We start from the raw sequence: 23,529 nt of genomic DNA, 5'->3' as shown, positions 1-23,529 counted from the left end.
TGTAGAGGAAGAAGAAGATGAAGTTTGATGAGTTTGTATAGAAAGGGAGATGTATTTATAGAGAAATATGAGATATTTAATATAGTGGTTGAATGGTGAGAGATATTTAATATGGTAGAAAAGAGGAAAAGTCAAATTTCAAATTTTCGGCCTCAAGAGAGGCTGAGGCTGGAGCTGAATTTTAGAGGTTGAGCTGAGGCCAAAAATTTTGAGTGCGAAAGTGGTTTTTTCGGCCTAAGACAGACTGGGGTTAGAGTTGATAAATAAGAGTATTATTACAATACAATTGTGACCGCATATAAGGAACAAAATTAAAATTTCTAATACTATTATTATGAAGCGCCCATTTTGCCAGAATGTCAGCTCGAACATTGCTTTGCCTAAGAATGTGAGTGAATTTGATGTCGTGGAAATTTTTTTTTTGTTGAAAGATGTCGTGGAATTGATACCTTAGTTAATTGATTTTCTGAATATTTGTTGTAGTCGGTCACTGGATTGTCACTTTTAATATTTGGTGTAGACTGCCACTGGATTGTCTTTCTTGTTACTCAAAGATGATTAATCAGCGGAATATTGTCACTTTCTAATTGAATGTGTTTCTAATTATTTTCCGTCGCTCATCAAATGTTATTAAGAATCGTTTTTGCTTCGCTTTCTTCGGCGTTCCTTGTTCTGGATGTAGTTGTTCTTGACACAATAAAGTGTGTCATGTGATTATGGAAGATACAACTAGTTCCAATGATTTTTGTGAGAGGCGGTTTAGTTGGCAGTTTCCAAAACTCATAGGCGGTTTCAAACATGGTAATAGGCAGTTTAAGCTCTAGGTCGTTTGAAGCTAATAGGCGGTTTGGATTCAATTTCCAATTTTGGTTCAATCCCACCGGCGTATAGTATTATAAAAGGGGGGGGGGGGGGGGTTAAGTGCTTTGTATCAACAACACAACACAACAACAACTCAATAGAGAGTTAGAGAGTGTGAGCAAGTGAGAGAGAAATTTTGTTTATAGTTTTGAGCGGTGTTTAATTTCTCGGTCGTCGAAGATTTAGTATAGAAGGTTAATTTCTATACGGTACCATCTTGGGACGAACTTGCGGGTTGTGTTAGTCGTCTTCATCTATCCTTCAATAAAGATTTCTTGTTCGCCCGAGGACGTAGGCTTTAAGCCGAACCTCGTTAAATTCTGTTCGCATATTTGATTTTTGGCTTAACTTTTCGATTAATTTTCAGAATCGGATCAATTTCTATGATAGGTACGATAGCTTCCGCGACTTTTAGTTCTAACAATTGGTGCCAAAGCCTTGTTGAGATTGAACGAAGAGAAGATGGGATCGAGAAGTGGTACGGTCAAATTAGAAAAATATGAGATAGAGAAGTTCAATGGGAAAAACGATTTTTCTTATTAGCGGATGCAAATGAAGAATCTGCTAATCTCGCAGAAATTACACAAGACGTTGATGGGAAAGAAACCAAGAGATTTGTCAGATGAGGATTGGAAAGAGTTAGATCTCGAAGCACGAGCTACCATTATGTTGTGTCTTGAGAGGGACGTGGCGTTCCTAGTAGACGAAGAAACAACAGCGGCGAGTGTGTGGTTAAAGCTAGAAAACAGTTTCATGACGAAAACTTTAACGAATCGGGTCTACTTAAAATCTAAATTATTCACATGTAGAATGGAAGAGGGTTCTTCTATTCAGGAATATGTGAATAGGTTTGACAGGGTTATCTCAGATTTGAAGGATATTGATGTTAAGGTTGAGGATGAGGACCAAGCCCTCATATTGTTACTTTCATTGCCTAAATTCTATGAGAACCTTGTTCAAACTTTGATGCTTGTTGGTGACAGTCTAAGCATGGAAGAGACGAGAAATTCGTTATTAGCAGATGACCTTCGTAAGGTTGCTACTAGCAGTATGACGTCAGGTGGAATAGACAAGGATCAAGCATAAGGGTTGTTTGTAACGAGGGGGAGGAGTAATGAAAGGGGAAAGGGCGGGAAATCTAGATCCAAATCTAGAGGCTCTTTCAAGAAAACGTGTTTTAGTTGTGGTGAGCTTGGTCACTTTAAAGCGGCTTGTCCAAAGAGAAAGTTGAAGCAAAAGAACAGAGGCTACAAGGGGAAACAAAAGATGCAAGAGGCGGGATATGTGTCAGAAGACCCTGACGAATGTTTCTCGTGACAGAGGTGTCTGAAAAGATCTCCGATAAGTGGATGCTTGATTCAGGGGCGTCACACCATATGTGTCCAAATAGGGAGTGGTTTACTACCTATAGGAGTATAGATGGTGGTACAGTTATACTGGGTGATGATAGTATATGTAAAACTGTGGGACTCGGAACAATACGTATCAAGATGCACGATGGAGTGGTGAGAACATTGACGGACGTAAGACACATACCCGATTTGCGAAAAAATCTAATTTCCCTTAGTGTGTTGGAGCGGAACGGCTGTAAGATAATTATAGAGAATGGCTCCAAATACAAATCGTTAAGGGTTCTTTGGTGGTAATGAGAGGTACTCGTTACGGTAATTTATACAAACTTTTGGGGACAACAATTACTGGAGATGTAGCAGTAGGAATCAGTGGAAGGGATCCAACGACTAGTACGAGGCTATGGCATATGCGCCTTGGGCATATGTCAGAAAAGGGTCTATCTTTGATGTGCGGGAAAGGCTTGTTGAAGGACATGAAGAAGCCTTGCATGGAGTTTTGTGAGCATTGTGTGTTCGGGAAGGCACACAAGGTGACGTTCTCTTCAAGCAAGCACAGGAGCAAAGAGGTATTAGACTACGTACATACCGATGTCTGGGGATCGGCAAAGTTTGCTTCCAAGGGTGGTTCCAGGTACTTTGTTGTAGGGATTTAAACCCTTATACTAGTGTTTACAGCGGAAATAAGACATCTAATGTCTACACTAGTATTCCCAGGATCACATGCAAAACTAGTAATTAAACTAACGGAGATAGTAGATTACCTTAATCGCTTTTCCCTCGAACTAGTTGAATTGATTGAAGAAGACCAAGAGCTTCAAGTGTGGCTCCTCTACTTGGGACACGAGCAATCAACTTGATCTCCCACCTTGTTGTATAGCTAGCACACCAATGGTGGTTGGATAGAAGAACACCTTCTTCTTTGACTAGATAGATAGTTAATGGGAATTAGCTCACTTTCTCCTCTCTACTTGATGTGGTAGAGTAAGAAAGCTTAGAGAGAAATTCCACACCTTATTCTTTGCCCTAAGAGTGTTTATATAGAACCCTAATAAGAATCCACCTCCTTTTAGGTTTCCCAAAACACCCTTTAGAATAAGATTTAGGGAAATAGTCGAAAATAGCAACTATTGGTATTTTCTCAATTCCCTAAGGAGATGACGTCCAAACCCAGCCAAAATTGTCAGATTTAATGTTCATAACATAAGGAAACGTCCCTCCAAAACTCAGCCCAATCCGAGCCCTAAAAGTGCCCGAATCGGCTAAGGCCCAAAAACCCTGTTTTTGGCCTTTTTGTACTATCTTTGCCTAATTCCTTTTTAGGCCTATGAGATATGTTTATGGTACACTCCCATGATTATATCTCACTCCCACTAGTCATATCCTAGATCAATTTGTCACTCTTATGTGTAACCCGTTGTAGGATCCGATCGAAGTTAGCCGTGAATTACTTCGTAATTCGACGATCGTAGTTGGTCTCTAGCTACAACTCTACGATCCCTAAATCAATCAGACTTGATGATCTTCCACATCAATTATCCTATCCGACATATTGCTCGCATTGCCATCTTGGTCGAAGGACATCTCCTTCAACTCCTTCAGACTCCCACTTGGACTTAGAACAAGTGCAATGCCTCGATTCCCGTGTCAATTTAGTATCCCATCTGATATGTCACGTCATTCAGACTTTCTTGATATCCGAGTACAACTGTAAAAGACAAACGATTAACTTTTAATCCGTTTGAGCGCGGCCACGCATTTTCAGTTGCTACTCATCAAGTGGCCTTGAGACACTTTGTACCTAATGTGATTAGGGTGACACAATCCATTCTTGCGCTCCCACTTAACTTCATGTCTATCCTGTCCTTCCCAGTATCCGTCTTTATAACCTCCTTTTACGGCGCGACGTTTAACGGAACCAAAGTCGGGCATTCCTTACATAAGATGAGTGGAGCACTCATGTTTTGAGGAATCTCTCCAATTGTCTTTATGAGAAGTATTGACGTTCATCACGAGTGATGTACTTCTCATTTGAGGGTTATACAGTGTATAAACCTTTTACACACCCACATAGTCGAATAGAATATACTATTCCTATAGCCCATGAAACTGCGCTATCCCATCGACTCCCGTGCTAGTCTTCGTGAGTCATTGTTGTCCATGCAATGACCTGGACCAGGGATTTGATAATAAATATTCCAAGTTCACTTAATAGGGTTTCATTCATCAGATCACGTATCTGACAAACCTATTCGGAATGTTTTATTATCGATGGACTGTCGTTTAAATACTAAACCAAATTTAGACGACTGGTGAAATAACTCTATTATTTCTGATAACGAGAGTTGTAAATCTGAGCCTCTTCCGTAAAACTCCTTTTACCCACTCAATTTTACTTGTCGAGGTTTAAAATTATACCTCATGCCTTAGACTGTGTATGAATCTCATACTATGTCTAAGGTGACAGTTTAGTTTGACTAGGTATGTAGTCCGTTTTAAACTTTGCTAATTATCAATTAATTTGAAGATTGATTACTTCAACCTTGATAATTTCTTAGTAACTTTTACTAGAGTTAAGGCTTTTAATTCTTTATGTAGTATTTGCAACAGTTCCCGGCTTAAAACACTTTTAGCCTACTTTCCTTCCATGTCTGGAAGTTTGCTACGATGACATGTTTAACTTTTGTACTACTTCATCCTTTAGCCTTCTAGGATGTTTCTAAGTAGTGTTTCGGTTTTCAAATCCGAATTTGGATATTCAAATGCTAATCATATCCAATATGATTGACTTTATGTATTCGAACATAAATCTTTCTCTCATGCTTGTTTGCTACGTCGGTGTCTTTTCAAACTCCGATTTAGCAACGCTCTTAGTCATGAGTTTTGGGTCGAAATTCTTTTAGACTTTCCGAGTCTTAGATTTTCTGTTTCGGATCTCAAGCATCTCAGCGTACTGAGTCTCTCTAATCCTATCATGCTTTTGATCTATGCTTATAGATCTTCAGATGCCCAAAATGGCATTTTATCCTTTTGTGTGTGGTCCTTTATTGAGTCAGTTCGTTACTGTTATACAACATCTTATGTCGTACTCAATCTTTTGTATGTACTCAGCATACGGACCCGGAAGGTTTGTTTCTCCCACTTACCTTCTTGAAACTCGTGATTCAAGATTTTCTTCATTCCTCAGGAATCAAACTTCTTTGATTTCCTTTTTGAATCGAAGATTCTAACTCTTGCGTGCTTTTAATCCGTCGATAGATTTCTGAAGCATGCTTATGGACATAACTTGATTGGAAGAATCTTATTCTTCTTGTCTAGTTTCGGGAAACATGAATGTTTCCATCCTTCTCAGTTTTCTATTTTGGAAAACCAATTTAGGTCTTCTGTTGACTTAAATTATCAAGCTTCATGTCTTGACGAGATATGGATTCCACGATGATTTTGGCTTCTTAGCAAAAATCTAGAGTCAGTTTCCGTTTCTGCGCAGGTCTTTTATCTCTTCAGAAATAACCTTTATTTTATGAGTCTTTAAGATTTTATTTTGACCTTTCTAAGGCTTTTGAACAACAACTTGGAGTTATCTCAACTACTTTGAGATATTCCTTTAGAGACACTTTCACTCGCTTTGAGAGTTCTCCTGCGAATGACATTCGCTTTTGTGCGGTGGGTTTACAAGATCATATCTTTAACCTTTCCTTTTCCGAGGAGCCGCAGTTTGTTGCTCTTGGTCGAATTTAATCGTCTTGTACAAGTTTTCATGATTGTTCTTCATGACTCTTCATGATTTTTCTCATGATCGAATTAAATCGACTTGTACTTTTCTCCCACTTATTCTTGTAACAATTAGTGCTTTTCTCCCAGACTGCTAATTATTAGAAGAATACTATCATGAGCAACAAACACTTTGTTCTCTTGATTGGTTGTGGAAGAAGCCCAAATTTCTTTCAAAAGAAATTGCGTCAGATATTAGCTAGTTTTGTAACGCTTTTACAAATTTAGCTTTAGACGGAATTTTGGTAGTTTTGTGAGAAGCTATGTCTAGACTAATGGATTTTGGAGGATAGAGTTTGATTCGTGTTCTTCATCTTAATCCTTTTGGACATTCCAAATATGGATAGGTTAGAAGTACGTTTGAAGATCAATCTCTGTTTCTGACTCAAGACTTTCTTTCTTGTCAGTATGATTCATGTTTTGGTTATAGTGGACTTGTTGTCCTCATCCCTTTCGGATTGGGATGAACCTATCTTATAGGTTTTTGACCAAGTTTAAAATCTTTTGGTATAATTTGTTAAATTTAGCACTTATTAACATCTCAATTTATAAATAAAGTTCTTTATTGATTATCCGTAATACTTAGTACAGAGATGATGTTAAAAACTAGAAAAACTATTAATCTAGAATAGTGCCTAAAGTAGACTTCGATCCCTTTCAGCATCCTTAGCAGTCGAGGCTTCTGCTCCCTCTTGGATCTTGTCTTCCTTAGCCAAATACTTAGTTCCCAGCTGCGCCTGTACATTCACAATGATAGGGCAATTTAAGGTATCACATACCAAGGTTTGGGAATTTTACAGCATTTGATAAGTTAGCTGTTTATACCTGAATTGGAAGCCACTGTTCCATTCTTCTTGTCCTCCAAGAACTTAGGGCAGTTTCTTTTCCAGTGGCCCTTGCCATCACAGTAGAAACATTTGGTGTCAGGAGGAGGACCTTTGTCTTTAGGTTTGGCAACTCGTTTGCCTTTTCCTTTTGACGCGGTTTTCTTCTTCTGTTTTCCATCTTTCTTGAACCCTTTGTCCTTTTGTACCATAAGAACGTCCTTCTTAGTCTCCACTATAGCGACGTCCTTTTCGGCTGTTAGAAGCATAGAATGAAGTTCCTCCAACGTTTTATCCCATCCATTCATGTTGTAGTTCATCTTAAACTGATTAAAACCACTATGGAGGGAGTGAAGGATAGTGTCGGTAGCCGTCTGTTGGCTATAAGGGAATCTTAGTTTAGCCAGCTTGCCCATGAGCTTGATCATTTGACGAACATGAGGCCCAACTGGTTTTCCCTTTTCAAGGCGCATGTCCATAATTGCTTTAGAGGTTTCAAACCTCTCCAATCTCGACTGTTTCTGGAACATTTCCCGAAGTTGTCGCATCATGGAGTAAGCATCCATGTCTATGAACTGCTCTTGCAGAGTCGGTTCCATGGTTGCTAGCATTAAGCAAGTTACAGGCTCTGCCTTTTTCCGCACACTCCTTTCTTCATCTATCTCTTCTTTAGTCGAATTATCATCCAATACAGGAATTGGAGTTTCTAGTACATGTTGCTTTCCTTCCATCCTGAGAACTATTCCCAGGTTCCTCTCCCAGTCAAGGAAGTTGTGCTCATTCAGCTTCTCCTTGTCGAGAAGTGAGCGGAAGTTGAAAATATCTTTTGTCATCTTTGAACTACATAAAAGAAATGGCAAAGTTTTAAAACTCGTTATGGTTTTTGAAAAACTTAGTTTTCCCACATTATTCAATAAAATCGTCCCCGATTGAATAAGTAATTCCAAGACCCCAGTTCTTCGGAGTAAAGCGGACGAAGGCCCTACCCTTTGACTCCGTCGTTCCGGGTGAGTGAACTACTTCACTGATCATACCTTATGATTCTCGGTTGATAGATTTCATTAATGAATGACTAATCTATCCTTTTGCCTCGAGTATCCAAGACTCTCTTGCTGATCTCGTTGAGTAGAACCATTTAGACGTGTAGGCCTCTTCTATAGACCTACCCGCATTGTCCCAAGGTAGAGGAGGTACTCTGCGAAGGCCGACCCACCTTCCTCGAACAAGGGCGCAACGAGTGTTTTAATCTGGATAGGCGATTACTCAAGATTACGTTTTGGGGACTTTTACGCTAGTTTGGCGTTTGTTATAGTGAACTATTTAGCCTAACTAACATCCATGACATAAAGCGTAAATAAGTAAGTAAATGCGCGCGAGAAAGTAAATCAAGCAGACATGGATCCTAGTATGGCCCCTAACCTAGAAGATCTAATCTCCTTTGGTTTTCTTCTTGTTTCGCCTTTTGGTTCATCTTAGATCGCCATCTTTGAACCTCCATTGATTTCTCCCACTCGCCTTTGGATTTCATCCTCGAGTTTCTTCAATGGACTCATAGACCCTATACTCTAATTACAAGACTCTAACGATTCGCAGATCGTATAAACTTGAAATTAAAATTAATTACAAAGCATGCACCCATCCGTGCTTAAAACAAGAATAAGGAAATAAATCTATGGCCATACTAGTTTCCCGCATTCACATCACATGCAATCATATAATATATCAAGGCTAAGAATTATATATGCATGATTATCTTGGGAGATACTTTTGTTGACATCACATGTCACATTACGGACCTTAAGTTTAAATTCGAAGAATTCAACTAACGGTGCGTTCCGATTTTATCTTTTATGATTTCTAAAATCAACTTTAAGAAAAACTCCGTTTTGGGCTTCGAGAAAGCCCGGGTCAATTTCGGAAAAAATATTGGTTCGATTCTTAATGATTTCATAAATCAATTTAAAGAAAAATCCGTCTTGGCCTTCTGGATGGCCCGGATTGATTTTGGAATTATTTGGTTGGAATCGGAAGAAAATTTGGCAAAAACTCCCACTCGAATGATGGTCCCTATTCGTGGTCCGAAAAGCCTCGAAAAAGCCCGGGACAAGTCCTAGACAAGTCCCGGCCCAAGCCCACAAAAGGGCTCGGATAAGGTCCGGACATAGCACGGCCCATAGGGCCGGCATGTCCTGGCCGAGGCCTATCAAGGCCTGGTCGGAGCCAGGACGCTAGTCCATGTACCAGACGCGTCCTAGACGTGTCTGGTGCTGGACCGGACCAGCACTAGGTGTCTCGGACTAGTCCGAGACACCCAGAACCTCCCAGACGCGTCTCCAAGACGCGTCTGGTCGAGTGCTCTAGACGCGTCCTAAACGCGTCCAGGAAGCTTCCTCGCAGCTGCTGGTCGCGTCCTAGACGCGACCTGGACGCGTCTCCAAGACGCATCCCAAGTAGCTGCTCTGGACGCGTCTCCAAGACGCGTCCAGAAGCTTCTGTCGCAGCTGCTGGTCGCGTCCTAGACGCGTCTCAGCAGCTGCTCTGGACGCGTCCAGAGGACGCATCCAGGAGCTTCTGGTCCGGCCAGGAAGCTTCCTGGCCGGACACTAGGGTTTTTCAAAACCCTAGTTTCCAAAAACAAATTTTGTTTCTTTTTTCTTTTGCAACTCTAAGTTGCTATTCTCCAATTTTAAAACTTTTCTTAAAATTTTGAAATTCCTTTTAGAACACTTCTAAAATTTTTCAAAACTTTTAGATTGTTTTGGGAGTTTCCCAAACTCAAAACTACCCCTTTTAGAACACTTCTAAAATTCCAAAAATTTTGTTTTTCAAAAGTTTCCAAAACTTAAAAACAACTCTTAATCAAACCAATTTTGGATCAAAATCTAGGTTTTTGAAACTTTTCAAAGAACAATTTTGAAATCAATTTGAAAAATCTTTGAATCCAATTCAAAATTAATCAAATTTTATGTTAAAAACTTTTTTTTTTTAAGCATAACTATCAAGCATGGATTAGTTTGAAATTCAATCAAATTGAGTCTTTTAAAATACTTTTAACAATTTGATTCTCAATTTGAAATTCATTGAATCCCATTCAATAATATCAAATTGTGAGTTTAAATAATTTTTAAAATACTTTTAAAATACTTTTATAAACTCAATTTATTGAACTATCAATCATATCCAATGTGAACTAGTTAGATTTTTAGCAAAAACTAGTTAATTGCAAGAGGCTCTGATGCCACTGTAGGGATTTAAACCCTTATACTAGTGTTTATAGCGGAAATAAGATATCTAATGTCTACACTAGTATTCCCAGGATCACATGCAAAACTAGTAATTAAACTAACGGAGATAGTAGATTACCTTAATCGCTTTTCCCTCGAACTAGTTGAATTGATTGAAGAAGACCAAGAGCTTCAAGTGTGGCTCCTCTACTTGGGACACGAGCAATCAACTTGATCTCCCACCTTGTTGTATAGCTAGCACACCAATGGTGGTTGGATAGAAGAACACCTTCTTCTTTGACTAGATAGATAGTTAATGGGAATTAGCTCACTTTCTTACTCTCTACTTGTTTCTCCTCTCTACTTGATGTGGTAGAGTAAGAAAGCTTATAGAGAAATTCCACACCTTATTCTCTGCCCTAAGAGTGTTTATATAGAACCCTAATAAGAATCCACCTCCTTTTAGGTTTCCCAAAACACCCTTTAGAATAAGATTTAGGGAAATAGTCGAAAATAGCAACTATTGGTATTTTCTCAATTCCCTAAGGAGATGACGTCCAAACCCAGCCAAAATTGTCAGATTTAATGTTCATAACATAAGGAAACGTCCCTCCAAAAATCAGCCCAATCCGAGCCCTAAAAGTGCCCGAATCGGCTAAGGCCCAAAAACCCTGTTTTTGGCCTTTTTGTACTATCTTTGCCTAATTCCTTTTTAGGCCTATGAGATATGTTTATGGGACACTCCCATGATTATATCTCACTCCCACTAGTCATATCCTAGATCAATTTGTCACTCTTATGTGTAACCCGTTGTAGGATCCGATCGCAGTTAGCCGCGAATTACTTCGTAATTCGACGATCGTAGTTGGTCTCTAGCTACAACTCTACGATCCCTAAATCAATCGGACTTGATGATCTTCCACATCAATTATCCTATCCGACATATTGCTCGCATTGCCATCTTGGTCGAAGGGCATCTCCTTCAACTCCTTCATTTGTTACATTCGTTGATGATCATTCGAGATTTGTCTGGCTTTATTTTCTGAAGCATAAGAATGAGGTATTCAACACGTTCCTGGTGTGGAAAGCAATGGTTGAGAACAAAACTGGTCGAAAGATAAAGACGTTAAGATCGGATAATGGGACCGAGTACACGGATGGGGCATTCAAGGAGTTTTGTAATCAGGAAGGCATTGTGAGGCACTGGACAGTAGTAAACACACCTTAGAAGAATGGAGTCGCAGAGAGATTGAACCGTACACTACTTGAGAAGGCTAGATGTATGCGCTCTAATTCGGAGTTAGGCGTAGAATGGTGGGCAGAATCTGTTGCTACAGCTTGTTATATTGTGAACAGGTTTCCACATTCTTCTTTAGATGGCGACATACCTTACGAGGTGTGGTCAGGTGAACATGCAGATTACCGGAGACTTAAGGTTTTTGGTTGTACGGCCTATTACCATGTTAAAGGTAACAAACTTGACAATAGAGCAAAGAAGGCAATTTTCTTAGGATATGCTACAGGAGTCAAGGGTTATCGGCTATGGTGTACGGAAGACAAGAAGTTTGTAATCAGCAGAGATGTGGTGTTTGATGAGTCATCTATTGTAGCTATGGCGAAAGCTACGGTGCCTAGTTGTTGTGATGTTGGGTCTACAAAAGCTCAAGTAGTGGAAGTAGAAGCCGAAGACCAACGGGTTTCTAGGAATCATGATCAGGTGGATCATCAGGATAATACTCAGGATGAGAAAATTGATGAATCCGATCATGAGGAGGTTCAAGGGGAAGGTACACAAGTTTTACAACAACAACAGTAGGATGTTTCGGTACACACTAGGCCGAAGCGGTTATATAAGCCGGTACAGAGGTTAGGGTCAGACAAACCTCTTAGGCATTACGGGCAGGTAAATCTGGTTGAATATGCACTCTCGGTGGAAGACGACGAGCCGGTCACCTTCAAACAAGCTATTACCGTGGCGGAAAGAGAGAGTTGGTTGGTTGCTATGCAAGAAGAGATGGAGTCTCTTCACAAGAACAAGACATGGGAGGTTGTCCCATTGCCCGAAGGTAAGTCTGTTATTGGTTGTAAATGGGTATACAAGAAGAAAGAGGATTCTTCCGAGATAAAGGGTACAAGGTATAAGGCAAGACTAGTGGCCAAGGGTTATGCACAGAAAGAAGGGGTCGACTACAATGAGATTTTCTCACCAGTCGTGAAACATACTTCTATTCGGGTGCTATTGAGTATTGTTGCTCACAATGATCTTGAGCTGGAACAACTCGATGTTAAAATCGCCTTCTTGCACGGAGATTTGGAAGAAGAAATTTATATGGCTAAACCTGAGGGATACAAAGTTGAGGGTAGAGAAAATCAAGTATGTCGTTTGAGGAAGTCTCTTTATGGATTCAAACAATCCCCTCGCCATTGGTACAAACGATTTGATTTTTTCATGCTAAAGCATGGTTTTCGCAGAAGTGACTATGATTGCTGTGTATACATCAAGAAGCTTCGCGAAGGTGACTTTATTTATCTCCTTTTGTATGTGGATGACATGTGTATTGCTTCTCGAAGCATGGTGGAGATAGATAAGTTGAAATCTCAACTCAGCCAAGAGTTTGAGATGAAAGACATGGGCGCTGCAAAGAAGATACTGAGAATGGAGATTAAGAGAGAGCAACCAAGTAAGAAACTGTACTTGAATCAGAAAGGTTACATCGAACGAGTAGTTTCTCGATTCGGAATGCAGAATGCGAAGGCGGCGTCAACACCTTTGGCACCACACTTCAGGCTCTCCGGAAGACAATCTCCCACTACTACGGTGGAGAAGGATCATAAGGATCGTGTACCGTATGCTAGTGCAGTTGGCAGTTTAATGTACGCTATGGTGTGTACTCGTCCGGATATTTCACAAGCGGTCAGTGTGGTTAGTAGTTTTATGGCAAACCCAGGGAAGACACATTGGGAAGCTGTGAAGTGGGTCTTGAGGTACTTGAAGGGTACCGTTGATACGGGTTTGTGCTTTGGTAGAGACACATGTTAGGTAAGTGGTTATGTTGACTCAGATTATGTTGGCGATCTAGATAGAAGACAATCTACTACTGGTTATGTATTTAGGGTACATGGTGCTCCAGTTAGTTGGCGATCGATGTTACAATCTACAGTTGCGTTATCTACTACGCAGGCCGAGTATATGGCTATGGCCGAGGGTGTGAAGGAAGCATTTTGGTTGTGGGGTCTTCTGGATGATCTAGGGATTAAGCAGGAGTGTGTAGATGTATGGTGTGATAGTCAAAGTGCAATTCACTTGGCGAAGAATCAGGTTCATCATGCTCGCACTAAGCATATCGATGTCAGGTATCACTTTGTACGAGATGTCATAGAGGAAGGTGATGTTTCTCTCATGAAGGTACACACAGATGAGAATCCCGCGGACATGTTGACTAAAGTGGTGACGTGTAGCAAGTTTCAGCATTGCTTGGAATTGCTACAAATCGGCTCGTGTTAAGTTGCCCGAAAGGGCGTAATGGCGACAAGGTAAATCTTTATGTGAAGGATTGGTAGAACTACGGTAGGCTTGATCCTATAAAAGGGTACGTAGGCAGCCATGGTCATATGGTGCAGTCGGATGAAGTTACAAGAAGCAGATATATCTTACAAGGAGTATCCTGGTGTTCGTCCAAAATTTGAAGCATATCAAATTGTGTACGAGGTGGAGAATTGTGAGAGGCGGTTTAGTTAGCAATTTCCAAAACTCATAGGCAGTTTCAAACATGGTAATAGGCGGTTTAAGCACTAGGCGGTTTGAAGCTAATAGGCGGTTTGGATTCGATTTCCAATTTTGGTTCAATCCCACCCCGGCTTATAGTATTATAAAAGGGGGGTTAAGTGATTTGTATCAACAACAACACAACACAACACAACAACAACTCAATAGAGAGTTAGAGAGTGTGAGCAAGTGAGAGAGAAATTTTGTTTATAGTTTTGAGCGGTGTTTAATTTCTCGGTCGTCAAAGATTTAGTATAGAAGGTTAATTTCTATACGGTACCATCTTGGGACGAACTTGCGAGTTGTGTTAGTCGTCTTCATCTATCCTTCAATAAAGATTTCTTGTTCGCCCGAGGACGTAGGCTTTAAGCCGAACCTCGTTAAATTCTGTTCGCATATTTGATTTTTGGCTTAGCTTTTCGATTAATTTTCAGAATCGGATCAATTTGTATGATAGGTACGATAACTTCCGCGACTTTTAGTTATAACAATTTTATTAATGTTCATAAATGAAGCTCTGTGTTAATGGTAAGAGGTGGTGCTAGTAGTGGAAGGGGGTGTTGGTGGTGCAGTGAAAGATTAAGATGGGGTGGTGGTGGTCCGGTGGAAGTGTTAAAAGCGCCTAGTGGAAGTGTTAGAAGCGCCCTGCCTCGTATGAAGAAATAAAAGGGTCTTTAAACGAAGCCGGGGGCGCTTACCCTTCCTTTTTTGCGGGGCATCACTTGGAACTTGGAAGTCACAATGAGAGAGTGTTAGAGAGAGAAAGAGAGATGAGGAGCAATGGTAGAAGAGAAGAAAAGGCGACGACAGAGATGAAGAAGAAAAAGAAGATGAACCCTAAAAATGAGGAGAAAGAAGAACCTGAGATTGTTATGATTCCATCTTCTTCTTCTTCCGAGGAACCAGAGGAACAAGAAGAAGAAGTACAATCAGATAATGAAGAAGAAGAGGAAGAAGTTAAGAGCAGTAATAACTCGAATCAAAATATGAATGAAGAAGAAGAAGAATCCATGGAAGAAGACGTAGAGGAGGAGGAGGAGGAGAAGAAAGAAGATATTAAGAAAAAGGGTAAGAAAAATCTCTCTAATGGTAGTGTAGCTCCAACATCTTCATGTCGTTTCCCCACTAATCGAATTCAAAAGATTGTAAGGAGCGAGGGTTCTGATTTCCGGATTACCCAAGAAGCCATCTTACTTATTAACAAATCAACGGTAATTTCCTCTCATTATTCCCCTTTTCTTTTGAAATTTCCCCTTTTCTTCTGAAATTTCCCTTGTTGTTGTCATAGATTGATTTCTTGTGTTTTAGGGTTTATTTGTTTCACTTCTATGTCTATATTATGAAAAATAGTTAATTGAAAGTTATTTTGCACAAACTGAGCTGGCTTCATGTTAAAACGAAACCCGAATTTCGCTTAACAAAGGGGTGTTTCTGCTTCTCTAATTACACATAATGTCTTAGGTGGTTTATGGTCATAAATTAGAACCACATTATATCAAATGCTATGGTTTGATATATATGGTATTCAAATAGTCTGACTAAGATATCCTAGAAGGACCTAAACCGATAACGACACTGTCTTTTGAATTTCTGACATCATTGAATGGATCTTTTTATTGTACTTTAAAGTGCCGGGAAAAGTATGTGGTTATAAACTATAGAGTGGTATGGCATCAACGTTGGCAACTCATGTTTTCCTGTTCGAGTTGTCGTCAAGTGTTGCACCCCAATCAAAATTATGGATTGATATCTTTCCTGGTTGAATATAAATTTTCTTTCATCTCCTCTGGAGTCGGGGAGGAAAGAAAAAATGCAGGATCATGCTTAGATAGGAGAAAACCCAGTGTTGATTTCTTGATATCTAGCCTAAGTACTTCTCTTCCACTTTTCTTTTAACAGTTTCGGATTCTACTTCTTTCTTTTGTTTTTGTACCTTCCTTTCTTGCTTCATGACTTACCATGTATCTTTTTCTTTTCTTTTTCATAATTTCATATTTTATAACTGTCTTCTAACCTATTCTGCTGTTCATTGTTTCTTTGATTTCTTAATGTGGTTTCACATTTTATCTATATCCCATTTTATCCGTCCTTTCTATGTGCCTTTAAATTTTATGCTTGGTCGGAAGCAGGAGCAGTTCCTCGAACAGTTATGTGAAGATGCATACGCTAATGTTGTAAAGGATCGGAAGAAAGCCGTAGCTTACAAGCACCTTTGTGAGTTTCTCTCTCCCAGGTTTACTGTCACATACTTGATATTCAACAGAAACACGCACCCCTCTATGTGATGTATCTCAACAAGATCATTTTATCACAAGAGCTGAGTAAACATAACTTTGTTTCACTCTTTTTCTCTGTTCTATTAGTTATGAGATTTGGCGTCGGTGTCTAATTTCTCACTTATTCTTTTTGTTACTCCTTGTACTTTCTTGAATTGTTATATTCCTTTAGTCGACGTAATAGAGATTTTTTCTATGGGCTTTCTGCAGCAGCCTTTTTCCCATACAAGAAATATATAACATTTACCAATACCAAAGCGCATATCCTCCAATTCCTCTTCCTGATAGACTTGCACGACCATCAAAATCTTTGTCCCTTTTCTAGTAAATGTTGTAGATCTTTCGTTTTTCTATTTGAAAGTATCGTGTTATTTACTGAGGAGACTTAATTCGCATTGTTTGTCAGCTTAAAAGGGTCTAATATGTTCCCAGATTCATCTTTGTTGTTGTTATATTCGTCTGGTTTATCACGTGCTAAATCGTTGCTTGAAGACATTGTCAGTGTAAAGAAAAATGCTGAGGTTGTTTAGTAGAATCAAGAATCTATAATTTGAAACTAAAATAGACTAGGGCAAATCTACATGTGTGCTACATCTATCCTGGCTAATATACAACAAAAGAAGTTTACGAGCAGATGTAACCTTGTAAGCGAAGTTAACTTGGCTTAGTTCAACTTGAACAAGCTTTTTGACATCTCATTATATGCTTGCTGGCTATCTTCTTCGTCATACTAACCTAGATCTGTCTATCTGTTGCTTCAGCATCCGTTATTTCGAAAACAAAGAGATATGACTTCCTTTCAGGTAAACCCCAAATAGTGTCATTTCCTCAGAATTTATATTGTGTACTATTAGGTAGGCATACTTTGTTACTGGTAGCGAACAATATTCGCTGAAACTTTGGCTTCTTCCTTTTGTTCTTGAAATAGATTTTGTGCCTGAGAAGATCAAAGCTGAAGACGCCTTAGCAGAGAGAACATTAGCTGGAGGATAACCAGCACTAGATCCTCCAAATTCTGCTAATCTAAGAGATGATCTTGTATTCTGTAAGAAGCTCTTCCGAAGCCACTTTTCTGATAACAATGTTGCACTTTTCTTTGTAAGAAAACACACATACTTTTGTTCTCCTCGGATCGCTCTCCAAAGAAAGTCATCTCGACCTAAAACCAGATTGAAAAAAGTACCAAAATGCTAGTTTCTTTTATGATCATTACTTCTAATTATTATAAGTATGTAAATTGAAAACCCTAAGACATTTTATATTAATGAAAGAGTTAATGGATAGACGAATTATATTTCCCATTCTTCGTCCATGTGGTAATTATTTTATGACCTGTGAAACCAAAGAGGCTGAAAAATCTTTACTGTCATGCATTTTACTTTTGCCAGTACGTTTAGAAGGAAATTAGTTTATCATTAAATTTCAGTTTGTAGGTTGCCTGATCAAAGAAAGAAATGTAACCTTGGTTATCATAAAACCCCACCATTAGTGCCCATGTTCTTTCTCTAATGCACTTTGAGGGTGTTCAAATTTTTAGCCCATGCAAGTGCTACCACTGAGAGATAATCATTTATTAAGTGCTAGCAGTTCTTAAAAACTTTTTTTGTCGCTAACCTAGTTGTGATTAGTTGGTCATTAAATTTCAGCTTTTAGGGCGAAACAGGAAGCCATGACGCTTATTGGGGCCAAATCGACTAGTTGGTCTCAAACACAAGGCCGAAACGGAATTAACCCTATAATAAATAACAAGTAATGAATTAGTACACAACTTTGGCTGGTCATGGGAAGAAACTGAGTGGTTGTTCCCAAAGACTTGTAAATATATTGCATAGAGTGAAAAATTCAAGTTGATTGAATTGAATTTATTAACACATCTACCATGAGTTGTTAATACCTAGACAATTGAATCCTGGATTTGCAGAAATCTCATAGAAACTGCCTAGAGTTTGTAATGCTCTTCAACGAAAAAAAAAAAAAATTTGTAATGCTGCTTCAAACGAACAAAATGATCATTTAATGGGGGCTTAGGCCCATTAAGAATCAAGGTATCATATTATTATCCTTATTGAAATCCAACGTGGACGACGAGGCTTCAGCCCGCTTTTGAAGATAAAGATAAACACATTGGAAGCCGACGCGAACGATCAGGAGGATTTGATCCCCTTTTGAAGATAGAGATTAACTGTTTGAATTGTAAGTGTTTGTGTCAGACATAGGGGTGGGAATCGGTCTGGAAGGGCGGGAAAGGGACACTAACTCAATCGGTCCGGATGGAACGGGCACAAGTCCTAAGTGTCCACTTGGGCAAAACGGGTGACATTCCGAATTTTTCTCCAACAAAGTGTCCGCCCGTGACCGTTTTGATAGTCAGGTAAATTGGGTATTGGTCGGTCGGACACCGATCACTAATGAACGAATAAAGAAATCTTTATTTGAAATTAAAACTGTTTAGTAGCTAAATATATAACTTTCCAAACTCCCACTTTACAATTCTAAAAAGTGAATGAATACAAATTAAAAGATAATCATTGAAATTTCTCATGGATTATGATCGGTTATATTCTTCCTCTCATGGGTTACGATCGGTGTATTGTGGTTTCTTGGGTTGGAGGAGAGAGACTAAAGAAGTAGAGAGGCGAACACAATATTAAGAAAAGTAATTTATAGGGTCATATGTTTTTATTGTTGACATCTAACGGTTGTAGCTAACCCTACACATTTAAAGACTTAAAATCAATCATATAGGTGGGTGTCAGCGTAGGGTAAACGGACGAGTATGGAGGGGCTTGGTTGGACAGACTATATAAGCGGTGGACTCGGTCAGATCACCGAGTAAGGACCTATGCCCGCCTCCGTCGCTTAAGCTCTTTCGGTCGAGCGGGTACAGACCGATTCAGCATCGGCCGGTCACGGACCCTTCAGACTCGAACGGTCGTGGTCGGGTTCCGGGTTTCTGAGCCAAAATCCCGCCCCTAGTCAGACATCAGTTTATATTTGGCCACTTTTTGGGACATTAATTGTTGTTAGGGGTCCCATAGGTACCTGTTTACTCAGACCTAGTACCGTTTATGTCGAGTTAGGATATCTTATTTTCGTACCTGATAAAGATTTATTACTCTACTACTATTATTAGATTAGAACTTATAAGATTTCAATGCCACATGGGTACCCGATACCCTACTTTAAAACCAATTGATTGATCCTTTTGCCAATTTTAAAGTCTTAATTATTTATTTTATACTAGGTATAACCCGTGCCTCCGACACGGATCCTCTTGTAGGGCATTTGGAATGTCACAAGGTCGTGAATCTTCTCTTATAAAAAATTAACTTCCTTAACACATAGTAACATATTTATGGTCATATGGTACGATCCAAATTTAATATATTTATCTTGTACAATCCAAATTTGATATTTGGGAAAGAAATTAACCTCAAATAAAATGCATAATGAAATGGCTTAGTGACTACAATAAATTCACTTTTATTTTGGATTTTAAAAGGAGAAGGATGATGGTAATTAATCACATCTGAAATGCTTTTTGAGGGAGGGGATGCAGCAGGATAACATTTTCATTTCGTCTTTCCCAAAATCTGCATAACAAAGAAAAATAGTCACAAGACTATAACTAATTCTACAATATAATTTTCATTGGTCACCATTTCAGAACATTAATACATTTATCTCATTTTCATGCAAATCCTTGGGTTTATCATTAAGGGATTGGTAGAAAATATAAAAATCACTTACCCTACGAGACCTATGATCATGAAGGATGAAGCTACTCTTGTCTTGACTCCAGACGCTTGTTCGTTAACATTAGTGGCTATACAGAAATTTTATTTGGATAACAAGCAATTATACTGTAAAAGAAATAAATAAAGAAAATAATAAAATTATGGACATCATTATTTAGTCGGAGCCTAATAAATGTGACAATGCAGTACTAAGAAAGTAGAAAAAAGCCAAGTTACAAAAAACAAATTTATCTTCGGAATCAAGTCAACTCGTGCTATTTGGAATCTCCTAATTTAGTAATAGTTCGGCGACCAAGCCAGCAAATTTCTTTCGGATCAATACAAGTACTAAAACTACAAAGAATCAAAAACAAGGAATTAGATCCCTTACACTGATTTTTTCCCCGACTTCGTCATCCGTTGTAATGTTCTTCTGTTTCATCCAAGCGTGTTGACATCTACCAAGAAAAGCACACCTTTCTCTGTTCAGATGAAGTAATCGCCTTCATGTTAAAATGAAGATAGTCTGAAAAACGAATATTGAAAAACAGCAATTGTTACTGTTGAAAAGTGTAACAAATTTAAAAACAACCATGAATCAAGTAAGGAGAATTTTCAACAACAAAAAAAGGAGAATATATAAACATAGAAGCAACAAGAAAACTCAAACACCACTTAGACAGTCCACTACCAAAACACATATTCAGAGCTACTCACTATAACATCGCCCGTTTAGAAACTTCTCACTCTCTAAATTATCGATAATGAATTACAAATGATTGTAATCTTCTCTATAATTGATGCCACAAACTTTTATTTAGGAAGTTTGAAAATGGGCCTGGTCCAAATATGATGAAGGGAAGATCCTCACTAAAATCAAACCTTATACCCATATAAACCCACATTTCTAGTAATCCAAGATTATCACAATAGAACTACAATTCAGGTAAGGAAACAAAGGACGGTGCAACTCTGCCTACCACGCATAAAATCAAAAAGAACGATTCTTGTATAAATGCATTTTGTAGGTATTTACACGAATTCTAGATTAAACAGAAAGTAAGACAAAGGAAGATTCCGATAAAGTAGTAATTGTCTGTAGCATGTAAGCTATATTTCGACAAAAAACTTGTGGTGCATAAAAAAATAAAGAACTTGCTAATCAAGATATAAAGATAACCAGAAAAAGAACAAGAGACCAAGACTCAGAATTAAATTATGCAAAAACAAAGAAAAGTAGCAAATCATACATGCAACTAAATTTAGCTGTCTTAAGACTTTCTCCAATCAAATAAAGACTGATACCCCAAAATAAAACTCATCCAGACAAATAAACAAACAAGTAACAATGTTCTTTATATACCTTATTGGGCCATGATGAAATAGAATTGAATAAAGATTGCAGCCAAGATGGACTAAGAGCAGTAAATGGGGGAGAAAGATATGAACAATGAAGAAACCAGTACAAGTACTAAATGGTTTTTTTTCATGATATGAACCATATGATGCTTGATGTTGAGCATTACCACTGTATGACCACAAACCATTACTGAAAAAAGTACGGGGCTTTTACTACTTGGAAAGAAAAGGAGAATGAGAATCCCACTTACACAATAAGGGCTATTATTCTCTTAATGTATTAGAGCATTTATTTGTTTAACTACTTTACTATTGCTTATTCTGTATAATGTGAGTTTTGTTAAAGCTTCTCTATAAAGAGCATAGGTTCAAAAAACAAATCAACCTATAAAATGACTAACAATCATCAACGAAAACTAATTCAGAAATAAGAACCCAAGAGTCAGAACAAGATATGTACTCACAATTCTTGCAGAAGTGTAGGTAGCAAGGATAAATTTGTGGTCACTTTGAACAAAGACCCTGCCTCATTCATAAACAAGATAAAGAAAAACGTCATGAAGAAAAACTAATAACAAATTATAGTCATGAAGTAACGCCAAGGAACTTTCTGACCTTTGCTACAACAAGAACAGACTTTGCAACATAGTTTCCAAATTGATCTTGAATAATCATCAACACATTAGAATTCAGAAGTTCCCTTATAACTTCTATTGATTCTTCTTGTTCCGTTTCGATCGAGAACCTTTAAACCACATTCCTGCTAAACTTTTGCAGAGAGAGACTCGAAATTCCCTATGACTTATGACTTATCTCAATGGACTATTTGGTCAAAAACTGAATGACGTAGTTTCTAAAATGAAAAAGCGAAAAAGCAATAACGAAATAAGGTTTTGAAGCTTAAACTGTGTGAACTTCAATGAGACCATTGCATTACCAGTTATTTCATTGACAAGACGGGCTTTTTCTGATGCCGAAGATAATTCTGTAATACCCAAACTTATCTTGTGATAGGACCATTGCATTACCAGTTATTTCTTGGTGAATTTGAAAAAATGGAATAAATCATAACAAACTACAATCTCAAACCACAGATTCAAACTCAACAACAAAGTAAACAAAAAGTACTACCTGCAGGCAGGGAGCAAATGTCATATGTACCAAGTGCCTGATGATCTGAAATGGAAGAAAAGGAAAAAATTAAGTAAATACAAGTAAAGATTATGAACCATAACAATCGAAAAATTAAGCAAATACAAGCGAATACTAAAAGTAATCGAACCCTAGAAACAACAAAAACCCTAAAATGTAAAAAGAATAAAGAAAGGAGGAAGAAAACAGTGGAAAACTAAGGAGAATAGGAAATTCATAGAAACCATCAAGGAAGAAAAAAGAGCATCCTAACCCCAGATTTCATCGATTTTCCACTTCATTCCTCCTAAAAACGGTTGAAATCTTCTTCTCTCTAAGTTGGAAGATCGCTATGGGAATAGAAACAGAGAGAAACGGTGGAAAGTGGGGGGGTGCAGGAGAGAAAGGGAAAGAAAGAGTTCGGTAACTGAAAATGCATTAATTTTGATTGTAAATGTAGGGTGTAAATTAAATGGCTGGGGACGGGTAACCGAAGAAATGAAGATGGTGATGGAGGGTTACTGAAGAATTTTGATTGTATTAATTTTGGGAAGAAGATGATGGATTTTCAGAGAGTTGATCTAGATCGTCGAATTATTGTTGAACGACCTAGATTAAAATGAGTGGGTGTTTTTCTGTGTATTTAAATGAGCGGGTGAACGAATTTTCATTTTTTTGGGTAGGTAATAGATCTAAAGGCCAAGATTTTAGATAAAAGGCAACAGACGATCGGATTTGTCTTTCGACTTGTCCCAGTCAGCAAAAAACTTTGTGTTTTGTTATATAGATTAATTGTGTTTTGATTATGTCATTTGAGTTTTTCACCAACACAACATTCTTAATTGGTAATCAAAGTGTATTTATCAATAAAAGTTTAGAGCATCTCCAACAAGGCACTCTAACAAACACTCTAAAAGTCTAGTTGTCAAGTGTCAAATAAAGATTATTTTTCTTAAGTGTCAATGTAGAGACACTCTAAATTTTTTTTGTCTCTAATAGGGATCTCTAAAATATCTCTACTTTTTTTTGTTCTGTTAAGATATCTCTTTACTTAATATACATGTCACTCTTAAATTGAATAAGGAAAAAGTAGTTGAAAAGAAAAAGTTTCTAGTTTTAAAGTGACACTTGGAGTCTCGAAAAGACACTCTAGTTTTAGAGTGTCTCTCTTGAGTGTCTCCATAATAAATGCTCCCACATCATCGTGAAGTGTCAAATTGAGTATTTCATT

At 38.3% G+C, this 23,529-nt stretch overlaps 1 protein-coding gene and 1 long non-coding RNA gene across 10 annotated transcripts; one reads left to right on the top strand and one right to left on the bottom strand.

Annotated features, from left to right (window-relative positions):
- Positions 1-14,487: 14,487 nt before the first annotated feature.
- Positions 14,488-17,372, top strand: NF-YC10 (nuclear factor Y, subunit C10). The gene is made up of 4 exons (XM_086659908.1): positions 14,488-15,006; positions 15,925-16,009; positions 16,833-16,874; positions 17,000-17,372. Exons 1-4 carry the CDS (start codon positions 14,566-14,568, stop codon positions 17,062-17,064), a joined length of 633 nt encoding a protein of 210 aa, XP_086516034.1. The 5' UTR covers positions 14,488-14,565; the 3' UTR covers positions 17,065-17,372.
- A 2,051-nt stretch (positions 17,373-19,423) lies between these two features.
- LOC147558287 (uncharacterized) lies at positions 19,424-22,837 on the bottom strand. 9 transcript variants are annotated; one of them, XR_015234327.1, is made up of 6 exons: positions 22,573-22,837; positions 21,783-22,343; positions 21,632-21,689; positions 20,200-20,334; positions 19,822-19,934; positions 19,424-19,664 (listed from the first exon to the last, which is right to left on the bottom strand). It is a non-coding gene; the product is annotated as an uncharacterized LOC147558287 (long non-coding RNA). The 9 variants fall into 9 exon arrangements; XR_015234328.1 differs by having other exon boundaries at positions 19,822-19,897; XR_015234330.1 differs by having other exon boundaries at positions 20,200-20,290.
- Positions 22,838-23,529: the final 692 nt, after the last annotated feature.

The sequence above is a fragment of the Eschscholzia californica genome, unplaced genomic scaffold, assembly GCF_041429995.1.
Source record: "Eschscholzia californica isolate CP2 unplaced genomic scaffold, dmEscCali1.0.p SCAF_2, whole genome shotgun sequence".
Taxonomy (NCBI): domain Eukaryota; kingdom Viridiplantae; phylum Streptophyta; class Magnoliopsida; order Ranunculales; family Papaveraceae; genus Eschscholzia; species Eschscholzia californica.
The sequence above is the reverse complement of the archived record's forward strand: the minus strand, read 5'-3'. Positions and strand labels throughout refer to the sequence as shown.